Source organism: Pseudoliparis swirei, chromosome 20 (genome assembly GCF_029220125.1).
Source record: "Pseudoliparis swirei isolate HS2019 ecotype Mariana Trench chromosome 20, NWPU_hadal_v1, whole genome shotgun sequence".
Taxonomy (NCBI): domain Eukaryota; kingdom Metazoa; phylum Chordata; class Actinopteri; order Perciformes; family Liparidae; genus Pseudoliparis; species Pseudoliparis swirei.
In genome coordinates, this window is record NC_079407.1 from 14,344,150 (window position 1) to 14,365,691 (window position 21,542).

Sequence of the window (21,542 nt, forward strand, 5' to 3'; positions counted from 1 at the left end):
AACCAGAGGCAATGAAGTGCTCATTAAAACAGTTAAGTATGGTGGCTTTGCCAGAGGTGTCATTAGAGTCCTTGACAATGCAAGGGGGTAGATCAATACCATTCCTATTTCCAGATAAAGATTTTATTGTCCTCCAAAACAGTCTTGGAATGTTGAGGTTGTTTGATGTTTCACTGAGAAAATGATCAGCTTTAGCTTTTTTAATTGTAACTGTGCAAGCATTGCCGAGTTGCCTAAAAAGCAGCCAATCTGACTCAAGACCAGAACCCTTGCCTTGGCCCAAGCCACATTGCGCTCATGTAGTAACTTGGATAAGTCTGAACTGAACTATGCACTATCACAGCCTTTTATCCTGAACTTTTTGAGAGGAGAATGTTCGTCAATAATTTCAATAAAACCATCATAAAAGAATTTCCATGCACTTTCAACATCATCAATGAGGTTAATTCTTTCCCAGTCAGAGCAAAAGAGATCATGAAAAAACCCTTGTTCCACAAAATGATTCATATTTCGCTTTATAATGAAACGTGGCTTAGTTTTGGGAATTTGTGTACATCTAACTGTAGCAATAACACAATGATCGCTAATGGAATTTGCAAAAATACTGGCAGGAGAATATTTATGGGAAACATTAGTTAGAATAAGATTTCTTGGCTTTATGAGTTATGTCAATGGCTGTCATAGCTCCATTCTTCCCAAAATAGATCAAAAGCAATATCACATGCTTGGACTTAAGTAGACCTTAAGTAGACCTGAATAGTTATCAAGCCATCTGCCTGATGGATCGGGATGTCTAAAGCACTCAGACAAAAGCTATACAAATAAACTGAATTGAATTGACCATTAGCCAGATATTGTGTCAACTTCCACACAGCAACAGGGGCTGAGGTGAAGTTATTGCTATTATGACAAAACACTACATTCCTCTGGGCGAAAGGACATTTTGGTTCTCTGCAGCAGAATTCATTCTGCAGGCTCTCTGCGAGCAGGACTTTCTGTTCTCGGTTGGAAATCCTCTTTACAGGAGGCATGGTGTGCCACCTATTTGAAATTGATTTTGCAAAAAACATCTGCAGTCACACTGACTAAAGCAAATATTAGGGTGTGATCGTTTCCTACAACGCATGTATGTCAAGCATGGAGCTCAGCGCTAGTGGAGGAGAACAAATATGAATATTGTCTGCTGGGGTAAAACAGGCCACCACGCTCTCTTCTGGGCACAGAGCTCAGCTCTGCCTGCAGTGAGTGTAAATGTTCCCGACTCCCTCACGCCACCACATACTGGCAGCTAACTCCCGAGCCTCCCCACCTGCTAACAGGATTAGTCCCCGAGCTCCACTTGTTTCAACAAAGTTATCAACACACAGTCTCCTGGTGGCTCTTGTAACATCAAAGGATTGGTCCTCAACTTCGCCAGGTTAATTAATAGTCAAGTTTTGCACAGCTTCTCCAGTGGCTGCCTTGCATTGTGACAGTGAAATAAATTTACCGTTATTAATAGTCTTTATTTTATGTGTTACTGATCTAGCCATATGTTCACTTCATGTGAGAATTGAATTTAGATTGGAAGTCTTAACAGGTGGCAGTGGATGTCTGACTAAATAATGGCACATGGTGCAATATTAAATTATCATAGTGCATCAAATTAGCCTCAAAAGAAAGTCTTATGAAATGTCTTGTGGGCTGAAAATTAATGTATGTATAATTTATATTTTACATACATTAATTGTCTGCAACGTCTAAGCTGTGAAAATGTGTGTAAGTTAATGAATATAACACAATCTATCTGTTGATAAAACTCAATTCTCTGTTTGAGATGACAAATAAATAAAACATGTTTCTGGATATAGAAAATGCAATATATATATATATAACAAAACACCAAAAAATAAACACAAAATATTCCCTTTATTTTTTTTCTACCTTAAGACTACACAGGGTCACTGATGTAGCTCTAAGAGGTATCTACATTAGCATTTTATTTACAGCTTACTTGGATGTTTTCATATTTACATGGCCAAAGAGAAGCACTAAAAACATATTGTTGAGAACAAACTCAAACTCAAAATGAGTCCAAAACTTTAGAAAAAGATACAGTCGTATGACGCAACAGTTCTCAGTGCAATATTCCACAATGCAAATTTCCTTCATTCATATAATGTTCAACATACATATATATATATATTTTTTGGAAACCAAACTTCACTGAATCAACCAGCAGCAGAAGAAAAATAACCGTGTAGTGTTTGCTTTAACATCTTTACAGAATAAGACACTCAATCATGCTCCCACCAGCCCTACACACACAACGGGTTCATCTTTTGATGGACAAATGATAAGGAAGTCAAGAGTGTGCAATGGGATTGGAATAGTTCAACAGAAGTCATTTTTTCAAAAATAGTCCCAACTCCTCTCGAGTTCCCACATAATGACATTTTTTAATAAACAGAACTGTCCTTTGCGGTTTCCACTGAGAAGGACAGAGACATATGGGAGCTAGAATGTGTCCATGTGGGTCATATCCAAGGTTTCAACAACCACAGGAACGAGTATGCGTTCAGGACTAATGCGTTCCAGCCAGCCGCGGGACCGAGTTGAGTCCTCTTCCGGAGAATGAAAGCACTTCCGTGCTGACAGCCCTTAGGGCAAAGGCAATTTGTATCTTGCATCTCAACCACAACACAATAAGAAAACCTATCTATCTATTTATTTAACTCAGCAGCTAATATGTTAATGTCGTATTTCTGATGAGATTGCGCTCTTCAACCATCTTTGTAGTTTCACTTACATTTAAAAAAAATAAATGTCCCGAACTTGATTTGATTGGACGTTGTGGTGAGGAATACTGACTGAAGCTCATAAACAAACACTGCCTTTCAAATGCAAGTGATATCAGTCACATGTGGTTGGTTTAATGAAACACACGGTAATTGATTTAACTAAACCACCTTTCATAGTTTATTCCATGTGTTCAAACACCCTTAAGCATTGTTCAAGTACAACAATTAACAATAAAAGGGACACTTGTTCACTTTTTAAAAAAAATTCACATTTTTTTTACTGTTAATTCATATAGCTATTTATAAAAACAAAACTAAAACGTAATTTAAAACCATTCCTGTAAAATACTTCTTGTTGTTTAATACAGACATTAATTCCACATAATTTTCTGACAGGGTTGGCTCGTTGCTTTTTTCATAATCAAGTTGATGACCACGGTCAAATAAAAGGGAGCAGAGTTATGGTTTCCTTTTTTGCTTGAAAAAAACAAGAAGTCCAGTTAAAAAATAAAACACACAGAAAATAAAAAAGGGACCTCATGGCTTTGTTGGCTTGACCATAAAATGTAAGCTTGATTACTTAGTTTTACCAATTTTGTAGTTCATAAAGGAGGCCATCAACATGCACAGCCAGCACCAAAGGCTTCCAAGCTTAAACCACAGATGAGTATCCTCCTCTTAATACAAATGAAATAAAAATGACATCACACAAATGAAAGTGCTTTGACAAGTTCAGCTGGGGTTTTGATGAAGGGCTCTACCACCAACAGAAATCTCTCTCATTATTTATGGATGACTGGGGCTATGAGGGTTTTCAAGTATACAAAAGAAGTGATTAAAAGAGAAGGAATCTCCTTGGCTGAGGCGCGGACAAGGCAGAACAGAGCGAGCTTGTGAATAACAATCTGCAAGTCTGGCAGCGAGTGAGGCAGTGAACATAATGCAATACACATACTCCTCTTGGCTTTCTTTGAACAGAATCACCAACAGGGATGAGGAGATGGCGTCACACAAACAAGCTATAGACATCGCACATTTTTCATCCTCTAGCAGCCGCATTTGGAGGGCAAAGACTGTCAAAGCATCTTTAAAATGAGAAGGGCACTCTTCTATTAATACAGTGCAACTGATTGCAACCGTGTTTATTGTTTTTTTGTAATTTTTTTGAACAGTATATTAAAAACCAAATTGAGCACAGTCAAAGAAAGACAAAAAAAGTGGTCCTGTACACAACTGTCTTTGGCAAGAAGTCCCATGTCGTACGTCTGAGTCTGTCACTCCAAAGCCTTGTGTTCATGTCACCTTCGGCCCATTTCGCTCTGTCTCATGAAATGAATGTTGTTGACACTGTCTGCCAGCTCAGGGTACTGGTCAACCGAGACCACGTAGTATCCGTCGTAGCCTTGCACCTTCCCCGAGCCCAGGAGCTGTTGCTTCTCTCCCTCGGTCCAGGTTCGCGAGCCCTCCTCTCCATCCCTCAGTCTCTGGCGCTCCCGAGCCCAGGCCTGGGCGACAGATCTCTGCCGGGCCAGCTCCAACACGCGGGCTTTCTCCTCATCCACGCTGCTGCCGTAACGCGCATTCAAGCACAGTGCGCCATACTGTAGCTGGATGTCCGTGATGCGCCTAGTCCTGCCATTGAGAACAGTGTTAACCTGAGACACCGTGACGTTGACGCCGGTCTCTAGAGTGCGCCGGCCCACCGTCATGCCAATGAGGGACAGGTCTCCCTCCACTGAGCCCAGTTTGACAAAGTAGTGGGTGTCCATTCCGGCGATGGTGAAGTGGAGGTCTTCGAGGTAGAGCGCGTCGTTCAGCACTGCGGCCATGCGCCGCCCATCCTCATTGGCTAAGCTGATGATGTCGGTTCTGACGCGGCCGTCTCGGATAGCAAATTTAACCCCCTTGCCAAAGATGGAGCCACCGGAGGCAAAGATCTTCTTGTCCTCTGTCTGAGGACATCCGGCACTTTTAGCTCTGTAGATCTGGCCAAAGCGCTCCAGCTTGACAAAGGCCTTCAGCTGCCTCTGAACCTCACACTGAACGCCCAGCAGAGACTGCAAAACAAAGACCATGCTGTTTAGTCACGCAGCCCCCGCAGCATCTACATAGACAGTGACATGTATTTTCAGTTTGTTCTATGAGAAAGATTCACACCGTTTCACTCAATTGCTAGTTTGAAGATGCTCCTTTAGATATTTAGCAGAACATCTGATGACCTCACAACTTGGCGTCTAACCTTTATCCTACACTGCATGAGGACTATTCAGCCCTTTCAGCTGGCCCTGCATATGACTGAATCAAGATGATTGAACACCGTGTCTTAAATGTATGTGTATCAACATAATCTGGGTCTAAAATACACTGTACACCTGTAAGGAAAACAACAACTCATTAAACAAATGACCAATCTATAACCATCTAATGCTGATACCAGATGTTCCTTTCTAAAACGCTGTCTCAAAATACATTCGACTATATATTGAAAGGTGTACAAATTTAAGATTACAGGTGGCACAGAAAATATCTCATTGATGCCGCATTTGTTATTTGATTTAAAATGTTGAGTACATTATGTAGATAAATAATAATGTATTTGCTTATCATCCATTATCAATGGCAAATAATAACTCCACAATACTTTGCAGCTGTGAGTTTATCACACACAGTCAAGGTAGGGGCAGAGGTGTTTGTCAGCTAATGAAAATCTCTCTGATCATTTGTGACAGGCATGATATTTGGAAAAAGGGTGATATTACTGTCTCCTGACAGCCATGCTGGGCCGAATATGAAACAAAAATAGTTTGGTAAATAGTGTGTATATATATATATATATACATATCTTTAGGGTGCAAAGTCTTGTATGAATACCACATTCCCTAGAGCCAAAATTAATACTTTGTCCTAACACTACTTGACAAGACACAGTCCTTAGGAAGAAAAAGAGACGTTAAAATGAGGCGAGCGATATGAAATGGAAGCTGGCCAACAAGCGAAACAGCCGCCTGAATGCATCTGAACAACAAAGATGAGAGGCTGTGAGCGTCTCGAAGAGTCAACTAGTCACATCCAAAGTCCTGCGAACAGTTTCTAATTCTGTCTCATGGTTCGAGCTGGGTGGGGGTGGGGGGTGAGGAGTGTGGGAGCAGGCCACAGTAACCAGCATGTCTGCCCGCTGTTTCACGTGACTACGTGTCAGATGAAGAGGAATCATAGGGAGGCGGGCACGGGGGCAGCTGTGCTGTTGGGGCCCTCGGGAGAAACAGCCTGGGGGGACACTTCACACCATGCCACTCCATGTTTGTCTACTGTGCCAACACTGTGACCCGGTCAGTTGTCCCAGCGGTGGTTGGGGAAGGGAGGGGGTGGGAGGGAGGGCGGCGATGTGGCAATGTCCTCCACTTTATTGAAACAGCCTCCTGGGACACTCCCAGAGAGGCATCATTCACGCAGCATGGGGTGCAATCAGCCTCCAGCGAAACCCAGAATGAGAGATCAAGCCTCGTGCAGCGCAAACCTCATCTGTCTGGCCCCTCGCGGCCCTTTTTTTCCATCGGTCCACGGATTCGGCAGCATTGGCGAAATAGGGGCTTAAATGAAAAGAGATAGAAAGGCAGGAATGCCGAGTGTACGGGATACACCTGCATGTGTAGTTTTGAAGCTATATTCCTGCTTCAAAGAATCCTACATTTAACTAGGCTTTTCCGGCCATCTGCAGGGAGGATCAGCTCGGCATTTAGCAGCTCATATCACACTTTTTGAAACAGGGTTTCTAGATAAGAGAATCGTGTCCATGGCACACAGGGCAAAGACTCATTATCTCAATCTTTCCTCACACATCATTTACAGTATTTACTCCAGAGCTGTGGTGAAGGAACAAACAGTACAACCTTTACATCTAGGCTAAATTAGCTAAGAAATGCAAGCAATCTGTTACCCTCGTTAATTTTTTGGGGAATGACTTTACTTTAAAAAACAGAATGGGAGCAGTTCCCTTAGCAATTAAACATATTAGGTAATTTTTAAAAAAAATGGCTTTTTGATTAATATGTGAAGCCTGTCTACTTTAGTTAGAATTGCAACTGCATGTCTTTTTCACACTGAACACGGTTCCATCCATTCGTATCTACTCTCAGATATTTGAAATGCAAACAGCTGGGGTGTCTTTGGAGTCAATTAGAGCTTTTCTCTGCTGCAGCTCTTTTGTAGATTGGTACCTTGAGTGAGTTCAGAGATTCTCAGTGGAGTGTCAGACACAAGCAGCAAGCATGAGTCAGTTCCAGAGAGCTACCTTTTTTTTAAATATTAAATGAAAGTCCAATAGTATATAGTATAACAGCATAGTGTCACTTCACTGCTGCCTCTGTTCATTCTGCTTGGTTGGTTTATCATTATGGTTGGCTGGCCAAGTCAGAGGTCATTGATTTAGATAACTTTGTATTGGATCTTCCCAGTAGCTTGTAGGCTCACAAATGTTTTATAACAAATTCTCACTGACTGTGGTGAGGTAGCAGCCAGAGTGTCACTCAACATGAATCTGGCCGCCTGATGGGTGGCATTCACTCGTCTAAACTGTAACCAAACCCAAGACAACAGTGGCCTCTTCAATAATTCAGGTGGGTTGGAGGCAACTTGAAAGGGGCTGATAAACGCGGTTATTAGAGCATGTCTACTACTTCTCAGACCTTGGCTAAACGGTGTAAGACTGAGATGAAATCAATGGTCAGTGGTGGGGGGAATGGAGAGTGAATTTCCCTAATGGCAGGACAATTACAAGAGCTGTTTAGCCTGACCCCATTCCCCAAGATGAGGACTAGGGGCAGGGACCTGGCTCGCTGGGCTGTGTTCTGGCCTGATAGCTGGCAGCTCCTCTGGGAGTGTGGCTACACAGAGCATGTCTACTTGCTAATGATGTTGGGAAGGAATGAAGCAGAATAGAAAAAGGTGATCTTTGGCAAGGTTAAAGGTGAGATAAGTCGAGAGTGACTGGCTTACCTTTGAGCTATCCCACTCCTGTGTCTTGATCTGGGTGCGAACTAACTCGTAGGACGGCTCCATGGCCTCGTTGCTCGGTTTGCGAAAGCCGGGGATGACGTTGTACAGTTGGAAACCGAAGGTCACCAACCAGCTGTTTACATCTGCAACGGAAGGAACAAACATGTCTCTCATTGTATCTCAATAGACAATAGAGAATCTTTAAAAAAACACGAGGAATTGATTTGTTCAAATTTTTAACAGTTGTCATCTTGCGGTCAAGTGTCTGTCTCCTTGAACTACTCATCACACGGTCTGAGCACTTTGTTTGTTTGTGAAAGCGGACAAGCTTTATTAAACAGTCAAAGTCGTGGTGATGCTTCATGCAGGTGCCACGCTAATGACACACAGCTGAGGCCCAGAAAAGCCACTTGACATCTGAGAATGTCTGCCACGCTGATAACTATATACTGTAATTCCATGTCATTTCATTGAGCCCAGACCAACAAGATATTTCTAAGAAAAAAATTATAATTCTTCTGCAACTCTTTTTGTTTCTTCTTCTAGAAGCTGAGGAAAGTGACATGTCCAGGACTCACATCCATGCAATCATTATAACGCATTGCGTCCATCAGCAACTACTGCCGCTGTGTTCGGAGGTGCTGCTGCCATCCGTAATAAATTCTGAATATCACAGACGTGACTCGGAGGAAAGCCTGCTGAACCTGAGCCGTTTGTTCTCCTGACCCCTTTCAATGCATTTGTTATGGACGGCACACACTCATTGCCGTGACCCTTGGGAGGGGGCAAGTTGGCACTGCCATATTGTGGCACCTGACAAAGCTTTTTTAAATAATAATTTGTTTGAGGACAATGAAAGGACCCTGATAATTTAGTGAAAGGAATGGAAATGTCAGCGCCATCAATCACAATTGAGGCCACTCACTCCAGTATATCTAACCATCTGCTTAGCATCCAAATGCCAGTCAGTCCCCTAATGATGGACTGTAAAGCTGAACACCTTTCTGTTTGGCAGGCGACTAAATGGCTTTATTTAAGAGAAAGAAGTCGAAGCCTCGACTCCACCCGGACACACATTTTACTATCTTTCCTCTCAGTATTGTCTATGGGTAAATTAATAAAGGATAAACGGTATAATTTTTTTTATTTGATAGCCAACACACACCCTGTGGAGTAGATATAATGCTGAATAAATTTAGAGAATTAAATCTCCCATTTGGAAATGAGATATGGCTGATGGCTTGGTTTAACCAGGGAGTATTCAACAAGTATCCTTAACAATGATGTTTCCTTCCAAGTAAATGAGGTTGATATAACCGGCCCTGGCTGAGGTGTCTATGGATCCATTGTGCTCTGCTTCTCCACTGAGGTGCTTTCATTGACATTTACCTCCACAAAACGATGCAATATTTCTGGGACACAGACACACGCACACACACACAAACACACACAAACACACACATTGTTCTTTAGCACTAATGTTTTCATTCCAAGCCCCAAAAAGTGATATGCATCGCTGATTTCTCTAGTAGGATTCATTTAACTTCAGTCAACTGCTATGTATATACTGTACTAACCTGTACACAATTTAAATAATAATTACTTCCTTTCATTTACAGCTATCAGAGGAATACTTCCCAGAGTGTGCTACTTTGCAGAGGCTGGCAGCTGTGGTTTTAGAAGTTTCTAAGTTTCTATGGATGTTTTTATGCTTTGAAATGATGAATCTAAACGAGACTCTGAGTAACCACTGGAATTCAAACTCCACAAAGGACAGTGAGGGGAAAAAGTTTCATTAAAAAACGAATGCTCTCATATCTGTAAAATGCAAGTCTGTTAATTGAACCTACCAGTCATGTAGCACTTTATCTCCTCATTGTTGCTGAGCGGATTGTTATTCTTGAACATGTACAAGTTGAATGGAACAATGTGGTTGCTGTTGAGATGCTTCCACACCTCGTGGTTTGGTGATGTCCAGCGCCCAGCGAGGACGTCATAGTCCCGTCTTCCCATGTGGAGCAGCCTGCTGAGAGGCTCATACAGACCTCCCTGGTAGCCGATGATAAGCTGGAAGCTTGGGTTGGTGTCAAGGTAGACCTCTCCGAATGCCGTATGGAGGACCTGCTTGATCATGAGGCCTGACCCACTGAACACAGCCAGAGGTGTGCCTATGTTGTCACAGGCCACATAAAACTCGTCCCCGCTGCTTCGCTCCATGGCGAACAAGTGTCCCTGTAAGTCGTAGTACAGCGATGTGATTTCGGAACTGGAGTGATTGTACATGTGGGTGACCCGAGTGGGGCTGGACAAGTCGGCGTAGAAGAACTGCAGGTGGTGGCCCGTGCTGCTTCTGCTGGACACCCTCCTGCCCAGGCCATCGTATCGGTATCTGATGCTCCAACCACTCACTTTGTTGTACACCTTAACAAGCAGGCCTGCCGAGTTGTACTCAAAGTAGTCGTTCCCTCGCTGCTTGAGGAAACCGTCCTCGTCCATCCTGTACTGGACATCTCCCAGGCGTGTGATGCGGTCTCTGATGTCGTAGCGAAGTGGCGTGAGTCGCGCGCTGTTCCCGGGGCTGAGGAGGTGCAGGTTGCCGTTCAGGTCGTAGCTGTACCTCCACAGGGGCTTGTCGTTGATGGAGACCACCTGCAGTTGACTGTCAGCATCATACTCGTATGTGTAGCGCGTGGTGTTGGCGTAGGGCCCGACCTTTAGCTCCTTGGCCACCACTCGTCCCATGTTGTCAAATTGCACCATCATCCAGTACATTAGCGAGCGAAATATCTCGTACTGGACCTCCTTCACCCGGCCATAAGCGTCAAAGTGTTTGGTGTGGGTCATCACTGCTGTGGTGATGATCTGATTGATGTCATAATAGATCACTCCAAATTTGCCGAACTGCTCCGTTTTGCCTGACACGTCGTCATAGCGATACAAGTCGATTGGCAGCGGGGTTTCATTGATGACAGCCTGCATGCTGGTCACGCGGAAACTGTTGTCATAGACATAGTCAAATCTCCCGTTGACCATGCCCTCTTCGCTGAACCTGAAAATCTGTCGGTCGATCAGCGGGCCAATCTGACGGTAACGAATGGTGCAGGTGAAGCCCTCACTCTGCAGGTTGACCATCTTCAGCATGCCGGCCACCTCGTCGTAGGAGAAGCCGATGCGTGTGGTGTCATAGAGGATCTCCAGCAGTTTGGAAAGCTTGCCGTATTTGTAGATGACCCTGCGGCCCGTCCCCAGGTAGGTGGTCTGCAGCAACTGGCCCTCCTCGCTGTAGTCCTGGAGCACAGAGGCGTTGCCTTCAGGGGGCCGGTAGGTGTTCCTGTAGTAGCCAATGGAGCGGGAGGTCTCCAGGGTCTGCCGCGCCACATTGGGCATGGTCACAGAGTACAGTCGGTCGTTTTTGTCAAATTCAAAGATGTACTGCCTCTGGCTATAGAGCAGCAGTACCATGGACTGTAAAGAGAGGAGGAAACAGTCAAATACATGTCATGTAATGTATACAGTTTCACTAACCAAGACAAGCTTTAAATAAAAGTATAAATTGCCATCACTTTAGGTCTAGCATAAGTAATTACAATAACAAACAAGTAATTAAGTATACACATTCATAATTATAATATAAAACAAACAAAACAAAACAAAAACCTATTCCTTACATTACCTACCTACTGTGTACTGTCACATTGTTGGTAGGGAATGTACAAGACAGGCTGGTATACCACAAAAGGACATGCAAAATGTCAAAGGCAATAACACATTATGCATGCAAGTCTGTTTCAGACTGAATATATTTCCCATCTTGAAAGTGGTGTTGATACTCGTCTGACATTAAGATTTACTTGAGAGATGATTCCACAAACCGGCTGCTTGGCAAATCAAACATTTCCATTCGCACCTTTCTTGTACCAATAAATGATGTCAGCCCCAACAGGCTGCCAGCATCTCAGCACTTAGATGTTGCTGAATATAGACTATTAAAAAGGCTACTATTTTCATATAACATGTCTATGCTGGAGAACTGCAGCTATTTACCTTCTTAGCAGCAATCTATCCTTCAATTAGTGGGTAGAAAGTGACATTTTACTCTGTTCCTCTCATCGAAGCTATTTCAGCTTGAACTTTGCTGTCAGTCTGTGGTTACAAAGTTTAACGTCTGCGGTGCACCAGACAGGTTTTAATTACATTTCTGCTGATATCTGTGCTGGAGCCTGATAAGGCAGCATAAACACGACTGGAGTATTTCATGTTAACTTTTAACGCTCTATGTATCTGTATAACATGTCCCGGCAATCTTAAAATTGCATTGTTATCTATGAACCATTTAATCAACATTGCAACAACAACAAGGATCCGTACCTTCTCAAGGTAAGTGTAGCTCCACGATTTACCATCGGCAAATATCTGGGAGGAGATTCTTCCATTCTGGTCATACTCCATGCGAACAGACATGGTACCTCTCTGGATGCCGGCCACGTGCCCTCCAGGAGAATACGTGACGTTGACACCATTCAGACGACTGCTCGGCGCCCACAGAGTGGGCCGCCCGGCATTGTCATAGTGGATCCGTAACGTGAACTTCCTGTGGTCGTCGTAGACCTTTTCAGTCCTGGTGATTCGATCGAAATCCAATGACAGCAAGTTCCTGTTGTGAACCTATAGGAGAGGAGGCAGGGAGTTTGAAACATTTCATTTGACCACAGCAGCTCTACCAAGAAGAAATGAACTTGTTGGGAAGTTTGAAACGATTGAGAAGAATTGGTGTGCTCTCTTCTGAGGTGGGATCTTGTGAGGTGGGCTTTAATCGCAAAATGATTATTTGATATTCTTCTTTTCACAGCTCATGTTAATTACAACAGGGGAGCTGTATCTCAGGACTGCAGGAGCCATTGAAGTGATGAAATTATAAGAATTACCATATTTCTTTGTTTGTGCAGAAAACTCAAAGTGGGAGTATGCTTATTCATGCAAGAAACATTAGAGCCACATTGATCATTAAATTCATTTTCACTGCTTACTGAAAATAATTACCAGGCACAGATGACTCTCATTTTATTTAGCCATTTCTGTAAATTGGAAAAGAGGAGAGAACTAAATCTATTCGTCTCATGTCTGACTGAGAATATTATATAAATAATACCTTTGAATGTATGAAGCTGAACATGGTGACCCTTCGGCTTCACTATGAGTAGAAAGACACCATGTCCAGGTCAGCACGGAGACAAACCCGCTGTCAAGCTTTATATAGGAGGCAACTCCTGTGCTGCCACCGAAGAGATCCTCAAACGCACCATGTTCCTCAGTCAGCAGCCTCTGTTAGCAGAAGCTCCATAGGAACAAGAAATCAATTCAGGGTCTTAGGATGCAAGTACTCCTTTAAACACCATCTGGACGATGCGGTCATAGAGGTCTCTGGCAATAATTCAAATGACCACTCCGATTCTGAATTCTTTATCATGTCCTTTTTCATGAACTACATAGTTTTTCTTTAGCTGTGCTACCGTCCGGATTGGTAAGAATCTTGGCAAAGCTTAAAAACAGCTGAGAAAGCTTCTGGCTCCTTCCCAGACCAATGTCACAGAGCAGGTCCTTTTTTACAATCACACATTGAGAAAAGCATGCTTGTGTCTCTGTGAAGGGACAATTACACCAGGCAATTGATGTCATTGATACCTAATTGAGAGGATTACTTTACACTCAAAGCACAAGCAAGCACACACAATTTGAGTCCCAGGCGGCCTCTGATGGATCTGAGAATAAGAGCAGGAGGGGTCCACATTTGTTATCTTCTCCTTATTTTAAAATGAGTCAGACTGCACTGATGAGTGGAAAATTACAACAGCATTTGGAGTCATTTGTGAAACTGACTAGATTCTGAAAGATAAGGGACACACTTTTCATACACAGCAGATACTTGCTGTCTATCCAAAAAGATTAGATTCAGATTGCCTCTAAAAGGAAATAAGGTAGAAGAAAGAGAGAAAGTTATTCGTGCTGTAGGATCTGTTTCACCAAAAACTCAACAGGCTGGAAAAAAGCTCTTACAGCAGAGATCTCGAGATCCCATGAGAACAGAAACCCACGCAAGAGCAATTATTGTAAATTGGACATTGCCTCTAAAAAGAAATTGTCAAAGAAAGTAAAAACAGAAGAGAGACTTTTACAGTGCATTAAACCTACAATGTTTCAATTTAAACGGTCTTCAGCATAAATCATGGTCGCAGCATCTGAGCTCTCAATCAATATCAATGGCTTTTGTGTCAAATGACAGTATGAATCTGTTTCGCGAGTGGAAATGCTTTTCAGCGCTTCTCGTGTTTAATTCAACAATTACTCGGTTTTCTTGAATAACATCAGTTATTGTTTGTTCTCACATAGCAATCAAAGGAAAAACATGATATACTGTTATATTTGTTTCCAGCTGGTATCTCTTTGAGCAACCAGGACAACATTATAAGACACCATGACGAGACTGAAATGTTAATACAGAGATACCAGCATTGTTGCGATTTTTTAATCCACATGTAAGTGGTTGTTTAGAGTTTCTTGCTATGGCAGAGTGGCAGCCACAAGGGTTCTCCCATTAATGTATATTTGCAAACTGCTCAATCCGAGCGGAGGGTTTGTTTCCACGGTGCCTTGGCAACATAAACCATAAATGTTGTCGGTGGCTGGGAGGGGCTTAGCACGTGACCGTGTGGAGGGTATGATCAATGACCCATTTTGCCGTGAGACATGAAAAGCACAATACAATGAACATATGCACTTAGCTTAACGGTGTAACAAATACGTTGAGAGACACAAACTGGAAAACAGACAGCAACAAGCCATTCCTAGCACAACAACATATCTGAAAAGATTCTGCCCCCCCCCCCCCCCCCCTCCCGACCTCCCTTCCTCCCACTGCCTCACACTCATCCCGCCACCCACGTAATATCACTTGACATGCCACTCAAGGTCGCTCAATGATTGCAGCTCTGCTCATCCCCTCTTTTCTTGCCATTAGGCTGCTCCCATTTCCTATCTCACCCCTGGGGCCATTGTCTGTAACATACATTAGACACTTTCACTTCCAGAGGGACGACGGGGCCATTAAATGAACAGCCAATGACAGACAAAGTGGCACCTCTCCATTAGCTGTGTCGCCGCCCCCAAGATAACGTGGACAACATACATTTTTATATGCTGTACAAAGATTATAGAACACAAAATCAGGCTAACCAATTGCCTTTTAAAGGTGCTAATGATCCTTTCCAGTGGGTCATTCAAGATGCATCATCATGTATGGTTAGCTTTCTGAGGTCATTTACCTCTCTGAATTTTGAGTTAACCACCAAATATTTTGCAGACGTTTCTTATCAAAATACTAAGACTGTGCAAAAGAATAGCAACATCTTAAGACAGGCTCATTTTATTTCTAACCCTGCAATGGAGTCGTCCAGTCAATTGTTTTTTAACTGGACAAGGTGACACACACTTTGACACAGTGCTAAAATTGATGTGAACGTGGCCCTCTCACAATCTTCCAGTGAACTGGGCTGCTGTCTGTTAGCCTACACTTAACCCTTGTGTTGCCTTCGGGTCAATTTGACCCGATTCAATGTTTCACCCTCCTGTCGCCTTTGGGTCAATATGACCCGATTCAATGTTTAACCCTCCTGTTACCTTTATATTTACAAACATATTTTACCCTTGAGGTCAATATGACCCCAGCTATTAAAATCTCCAGAAAATTATTAGAATTAATATTGTTTTCCAAGTTTAAGTGTGAGGTACTTTATGTTTGTTTGTTGACTCCCGAAAGAACACCGACATTAAACATTGAATCGGGTCAAATTGACCCGAAGGCGACAGGAGGGTTAAATATTGAATCGGGTCAAAATGACCCAAAGGCAACACAAGGGTTAAGACTCACATTGAGGAAAGCAGAGGTCCTCAAGTTCAGGCTAGATTGCATCGTGAGTGGAGTCATGTCCAGCAGGTAGCTGAAAGTCAATGCCATTTTGAGAGCGATAGAAATGTTCCTCACCCTTACCATCCTCAAATAGTCTCCCTGGGGTCCTTTTTAGGTGTGTGTGACCGCAAGTTGCTCTTAGCAAAGTGGCGTGCTTACCCTTAATCTTCGCCCGTACACGGTGACCTGGCCACGGGATTGCTCCTTCCTCTGTCTCCACTCCACCAGGTTGAGGCCATTGTCGATGGCCAGAGTTACGTTCCGCTTGCTGACTGTTGGGTTGACTGTGCCGGCCAGCGAGTGGGGCTCGGTGTGCAGGGATACCTCCATGCCGTTTGCCAACACTAGCCGCAGCGAGCCATCCAGACCGATGAAATAGCTGTTCCGAACTTGTTCTGAGGATGTAGGGGGGGGGGGGGGGGGGGGGGGTGTCAGGATTAGAAGAAGATCAATCAACAAACAACAGAAGAGCTCCTGGTAGCTGATGCAAGAGGACTACATCTCATATTCATCACATTGAGACTCCAACATAATGATCTAAAATGGCTGCTCAGCAAAAAGAAAGCCTTTAGCAGCAGTATTTAACCGAACCCCTGCGATAATGTCGGCTCGGTGACAAGAAAGATCAATAGTGAGAGGTTTCACAGCGCCAGTAAAGTAAAGTTTTACAGCTGTTGCAGCAGCCTCGAGGATATGGAGAAATGAAAACTATCAAAGCTGCTAGCTTGCCTGCGGCCCCCGCACACACACACACACACACACACACACCTACACACACACACAGGATACATCTGAGCCTGTCTATTGCTGTCCCTAGGTGACAACAGCCTGTGTTGCATCTCCAGACCAGTGACTAATGTTTCCACTGAGCATCTCATGTACATTCATCAGAGAGCGTCTCCTTCTTGCCTCCTGTCAGTAGACTGACAGGGACAGGATTAATATTATTCTCATTAAGAACAGTGAAAAAAAGAATGGCTTGTCAAACACGACGTTAATTAGTTGAGAAAAATAAGTACAAATCTGAACCTACACTGTAATTTCTTCGTATTTACATGTCAAGTTAAAGTTAATGTGAGATTACTTTCTTTGCACAGCAAACAATACAATAAACATCTTATGAGAAGATTGGGTTTTGTATTCTTTTTTCATCCACAGGATGTGCTGTGCTGCAGAGACAAGAGATATGGGCAGTGGAGGCAGGGCTGACCTTGCACTGGCCCTTACCCCTCTCCATCATACAGGCACTTCAGGGGTTGGACAGGGGGGGGGGGGACCCTACCAAAAAAGAGGCCACTGAGACCAGATGAAGCTGAAAATACTGCTGAATTAGGCTGTTTACGCAAACGCGTGCATACAGTCAGTGTGGGATTTGCCAAACGGCTCTATATATCCCTAACTCTGCTGAATTATTTGTATACCTGTTGGGGACAACATGTACAACTCCCCCTCACTGTGATTACTGCTACTTCTGTAAAAAAAACATATAACATAACTAAAATAACAAGAAAAACCCTGCAACTGTTTAAAATGCAAACAACAACAACAACAATACAAATGGACTCCAAGTGTCAGCCCTCGCTTTTTGGTGACATTAGAGATGACACCCAATCTAAGCCAAGTGATGAACATCTCCATGCTGTCAACAGACTGCTGTTCATCCCTGTTAATGGACCAGGAAACATTCCCTGCCCACATGTTTGCAGAGATGTGGGTAATAGATAGGCGGCACACAGCAGATGACCCCTGCCATCAGAAAAATCTGATATAGGTCCATCATCAAAGACCGTTTTCTTATTCTGACAAAGACGCATCTCCACTGTATCTTATTCATTTTCACGTTGTGTTTTAGCATTTCTGTATCTGCCAATATAATTAATGATCGGCAATTAGTCTTGGCGGCAAAAAAAGGGATCACGGTTCTCTAAAGGTTATATTTGCTCCCCTTTTCTGCTCACCCAGTTGCAAGCATACAAAGCAGACAAAAGTGAATTAATTAACAGCAGAGTTCCTGGCGCCGCTTTTCTCACTGGCAGATGTCTAAGACAAGGTCACAGCGTAGGTGACCAGTCCATCGAGCAACGGTGAGAAACCAGAGACTGTCATCTTCCGTTTCAGGACTCAGTATAGGCCATAGGATGGAGTACACCATCAAATCTGAATCAAATGTTAAAGGGCAAATGGTGTGTGTGTGTGTGTTTGTGTTTGTGCGGCAGTCTTTTGAAAACTGAGCTATGAAAGTTTAACGTTATGAACATGTAATCCATGAAGCAATTGGTCAGGTACAAAACAGGATGTCAGATTGCCGAAGTGGGTGAGACCAATCAGGTGGAATAAGCTTGTCTCTCTCACTAAATTCCCTAAACCCGGGGAACTTGCATCTGGGCCCCAACAGCATTGTGCCCTTATGAATTGTGTTTCATGACAGAAAGTCAATATGTGTTTCCATTCTGGCAAATGAGAGTTGCCCTCAACATTTCATTAAAACAACACAGGTGCAACAAATACTGCAGGGGGAAAGTTCTGTAATTATTTATTAATAAGACATTACATCTTCATTTAAAGTTCAGCTCGCCTCAATCTCACAACGCATTACTCAGGCATGAAAACGGGTGAGGGGTGAAAAAGGTGAGGAGGATAGGCGCGCGGGGGGTGCTGGTGGTGACTTCCACGAACATCGATGTTGGACGTTGTATGATAATCTATAGGTCCTCCATTCTGACACCAAGTCAGTGATCGGGCCCTATAACACTATAATAATAGTAATATTGTGTATAATATGGTAATTCATGAACCAACTTCCTTTTTTTGTTGTTGGCGTGAACAAGTCTTCAAGTCTTGTGCTCTGCTGGAGCCATATGACTCTGTTCCTCGAGTCTGTTCCTCGAGTCTGTTCTGCCTCTACCTGGTTGTCACGATCTTCTATACCATACCTGCCATAAATATCATGATACAATACCATAAAAACAGTATACCATAAATACGATACTGGTATATTTATCTATAATAGTAATAAATAAAATATCTGTATGGTTCACTTTTTCCCAACTTTTTCAACACTTAACAAATAGCAGTAATATTAGTATTAATACAGCAAGATATTAATGAAACTACATGGAGCCATCATAGCATTGATCATTGATGATACACTATTAGGCCGTTAATCTCTGACCAGAGGATACAGAGTTCATCAGGAAGAGCAGCTGTAGAGTTACAGAACTTTACAGACTGAACTTAAACATTTCACTTCTGGCATCTTTTTTTATTTTTATTTTTAAAGCCGAAAATTCCGCCACTTAACGCCTCGCCAGAGCTTGAGCTGCGCGTGCAAACAGCTTGACACGGAGCAGCGCGGCGCCTGATCGCTCTTTTAATGAAGTATTGAGACTAAAAATATGCTAAATCACATCGCTCTTAACGTACGGGTACTTAGTTAGCGCGACAGCAGCAGAAGTAGCGTCTAACATTCAAGCTAACCTAAACCACCAAACGCTGAAGACATCTTGACGCTGATTGGCCGAGACGCGACACGTCCCATCAAAGATGTTTTATTGCGAAGAGCAACACTTCACAGTTTCTCCGCGTCCCACTCCAATCTCATAAACGCCGGCCGGCCAATTGACCCCCCCCCCCTACCCCAAAACAAAAACTCTTCGGATCTACACGATTCACGTAAGTCACCTATTTTGGTTTCAAAACGGCGAATTTCGCCGAAAGGTGAGGGATTCTCATGCCTGATTACTAACAAAGTTATTAACCCTTAGATACAACCATGTCGGTAGGTTTTGAGGTATCTGTATCTGAAACATCTGACTCCATCTCAGCATATTATGATAGAGGTCAATGGAACTTTGCTTGTGCCGTTTAAAGCACTGAAAAATGAATTTGAAAACGTCAGAAACAATGTCCCGGTTAGATAACCCACAAACCTCACTACCAATGGTTTAGATCACTTGGCAGCAGCCCACATAACTCCTTCGGGTGTTGCTTCCCAGGTACGTGAGCTCAAAGAGGGTATGGTCCCAATGTGACCAAAGTGCATAAGATCTCTGAACAGCTAATTGTCTAGTCCCTTACCTGACACTCGTTTGTTTTGGGTCATTCTACGAGGACCTTATGGGCCCCTAAAGCTTGCAGAACCAGAAGGGCACAAACAAACCTTCACCACTTCAACAAAAAGGTAGGGATTCTGATGTGAAATTATTCAACGGTGCCAAAACTGAACCTCAGTCAATTCCTTGGACATAGTCTTTTCAAATAGGGGTTTCTATCAGCACATTAAAATTCACCTTTTCCACTTGGGAGCTATAGTAAAAAGACACCAACCCTGCATGAGTGTGTAGAAAGTGCCAGAGGCCGACAGGTTGGTGGTGATGGTGATGTCCTCTTTGTTGGAGCCCTCTGTCTGGATGCGGACCGAGCTGTCGGCGGCTGTGCGGTAGCTGCTCACTCGGCCCGTGGGGTAAGTGACGTTTGTCAGACGCCCGTAGCTGTCATACCTACAAGGAAATACAATGATGAGAGTCGAAGAAAGCGAAGAGGGGCATGTCATCTTGAACTGTGTACATGCAGTCACTACAGCAGAATTCTAAACAGTGCCATGGCCTCAATACATATAAACAGAGTCTTGTTGGGATTTTCTCTGTCATAAGGAAGCAATCATAGGCACAAATGCAGGTCAGGTATGCATAAACACATGCAGGGACATAAATATGACTAATGCTCCTTCATCTCAGTTTTACTGCAATAATAAATTAACATATACTGGTCTTGCGGTAATTGCAAGTAAGAATTAGGAGTTCTTTTGTCGAGTCAGATTTGACCGTATTGGTGTGACAAACAAAGCAGCAAAACTATGGATGATGAAGAACTTTGGACTTTTCTAACTTTTGCTATAGGATGTAAAAGTGACATAAATACATATGGTACTAAGTTCGTAGGTAACTTTCACAAGATGGAAGCATGTCAATCGAAAAAAACAACACAAAAACAGAACTATTGTCATGGCTAAGACAAGAGAGCACAACCTGCCTATTAGCTTAAAAGATTAGTGACATTGCCGAATCTCATTATACAGACTATGAAATAGGAGCGATGTGGTGCGACTCCTTGGAGAGATGCTCCCTAGCCTACGAATCAGTCAGTTCATCACAGAAAGGAGTGGCCAGATTGTTTAATTTTGCTCAGAAAGCCTCAGCGTCGAACAATTTGAAATCTTTCAGATTGCCAGTGTTCCAGAATGGGAGTGAGTGAACGGTGCATTAGATAGAATGAGGACTCTTATTTGTGCTCTGAATACAGAATGGGAAGCCCTCTTCATAGTTGCTGCCTGCCATAATAAAGCCTCTAATAAATAAGATGGCGGGTGCTGGTTTAGAGATATTTCCTCAGTGCTGCCATCTCAAATATCCAATATGGAAAGGAAGAGTGGGAGAGGAATCATCTCCCGGAGATAGTTATCTGATCACAAAAGCACCCGTGACAGATTCCTAGATGCATTTCAGCGTGAGTCTCCCACTTCAGGAAATATTAAATAGCAGATTAATTCATATCTAAAGCATTTGATTTCTTTTAATACTGCTCATATTTTATCAGCAGGACATTCTACCTGTGTATTGTCGTCATACAATTGACGCTTTCGGCGTGAAAGCGCGAGAAGTTACACATTATCTACACCTTTAACTGTTCAATTCATTGGACGAAGAGAGGGTCCCTGTTGGCCTTCACCTCTGCACAAAAGACACAAATGTCATTCCAGAGTGACGCTGCGTTCCCCAGCCTGATCACTGACCCTAACTCTGTGT

General features: G+C 43.1%; 1 protein-coding gene across 6 annotated transcripts in view; it reads right to left on the bottom strand.

Moving 5' to 3' along the window:
• Window positions 1–1,886: 1,886 nt before the first annotated feature.
• Window positions 1,887–21,542, bottom strand: part of tenm4 (teneurin transmembrane protein 4) — a 146,352-nt gene continuing 126,696 nt past the window's right edge. For all 6 annotated transcript variants that reach the window (XM_056441046.1, XM_056441052.1, XM_056441051.1 and 3 more), the window contains 6 exons: window positions 20,065–20,237; window positions 15,898–16,133; window positions 12,144–12,440; window positions 9,626–11,240; window positions 7,776–7,918; window positions 1,887–4,837 (listed from right to left, as the gene is read on the bottom strand). In XM_056441046.1, the coding sequence (XP_056297021.1) occupies window positions 4,079–4,837; window positions 7,776–7,918; window positions 9,626–11,240; window positions 12,144–12,440; window positions 15,898–16,133; window positions 20,065–20,237 (3,223 nt within the window). In that variant the 3' untranslated portion in view covers window positions 1,887–4,078. The remainder of the gene's footprint in view (window positions 4,838–7,775; window positions 7,919–9,625; window positions 11,241–12,143; window positions 12,441–15,897; window positions 16,134–20,064; window positions 20,238–21,542) is intronic.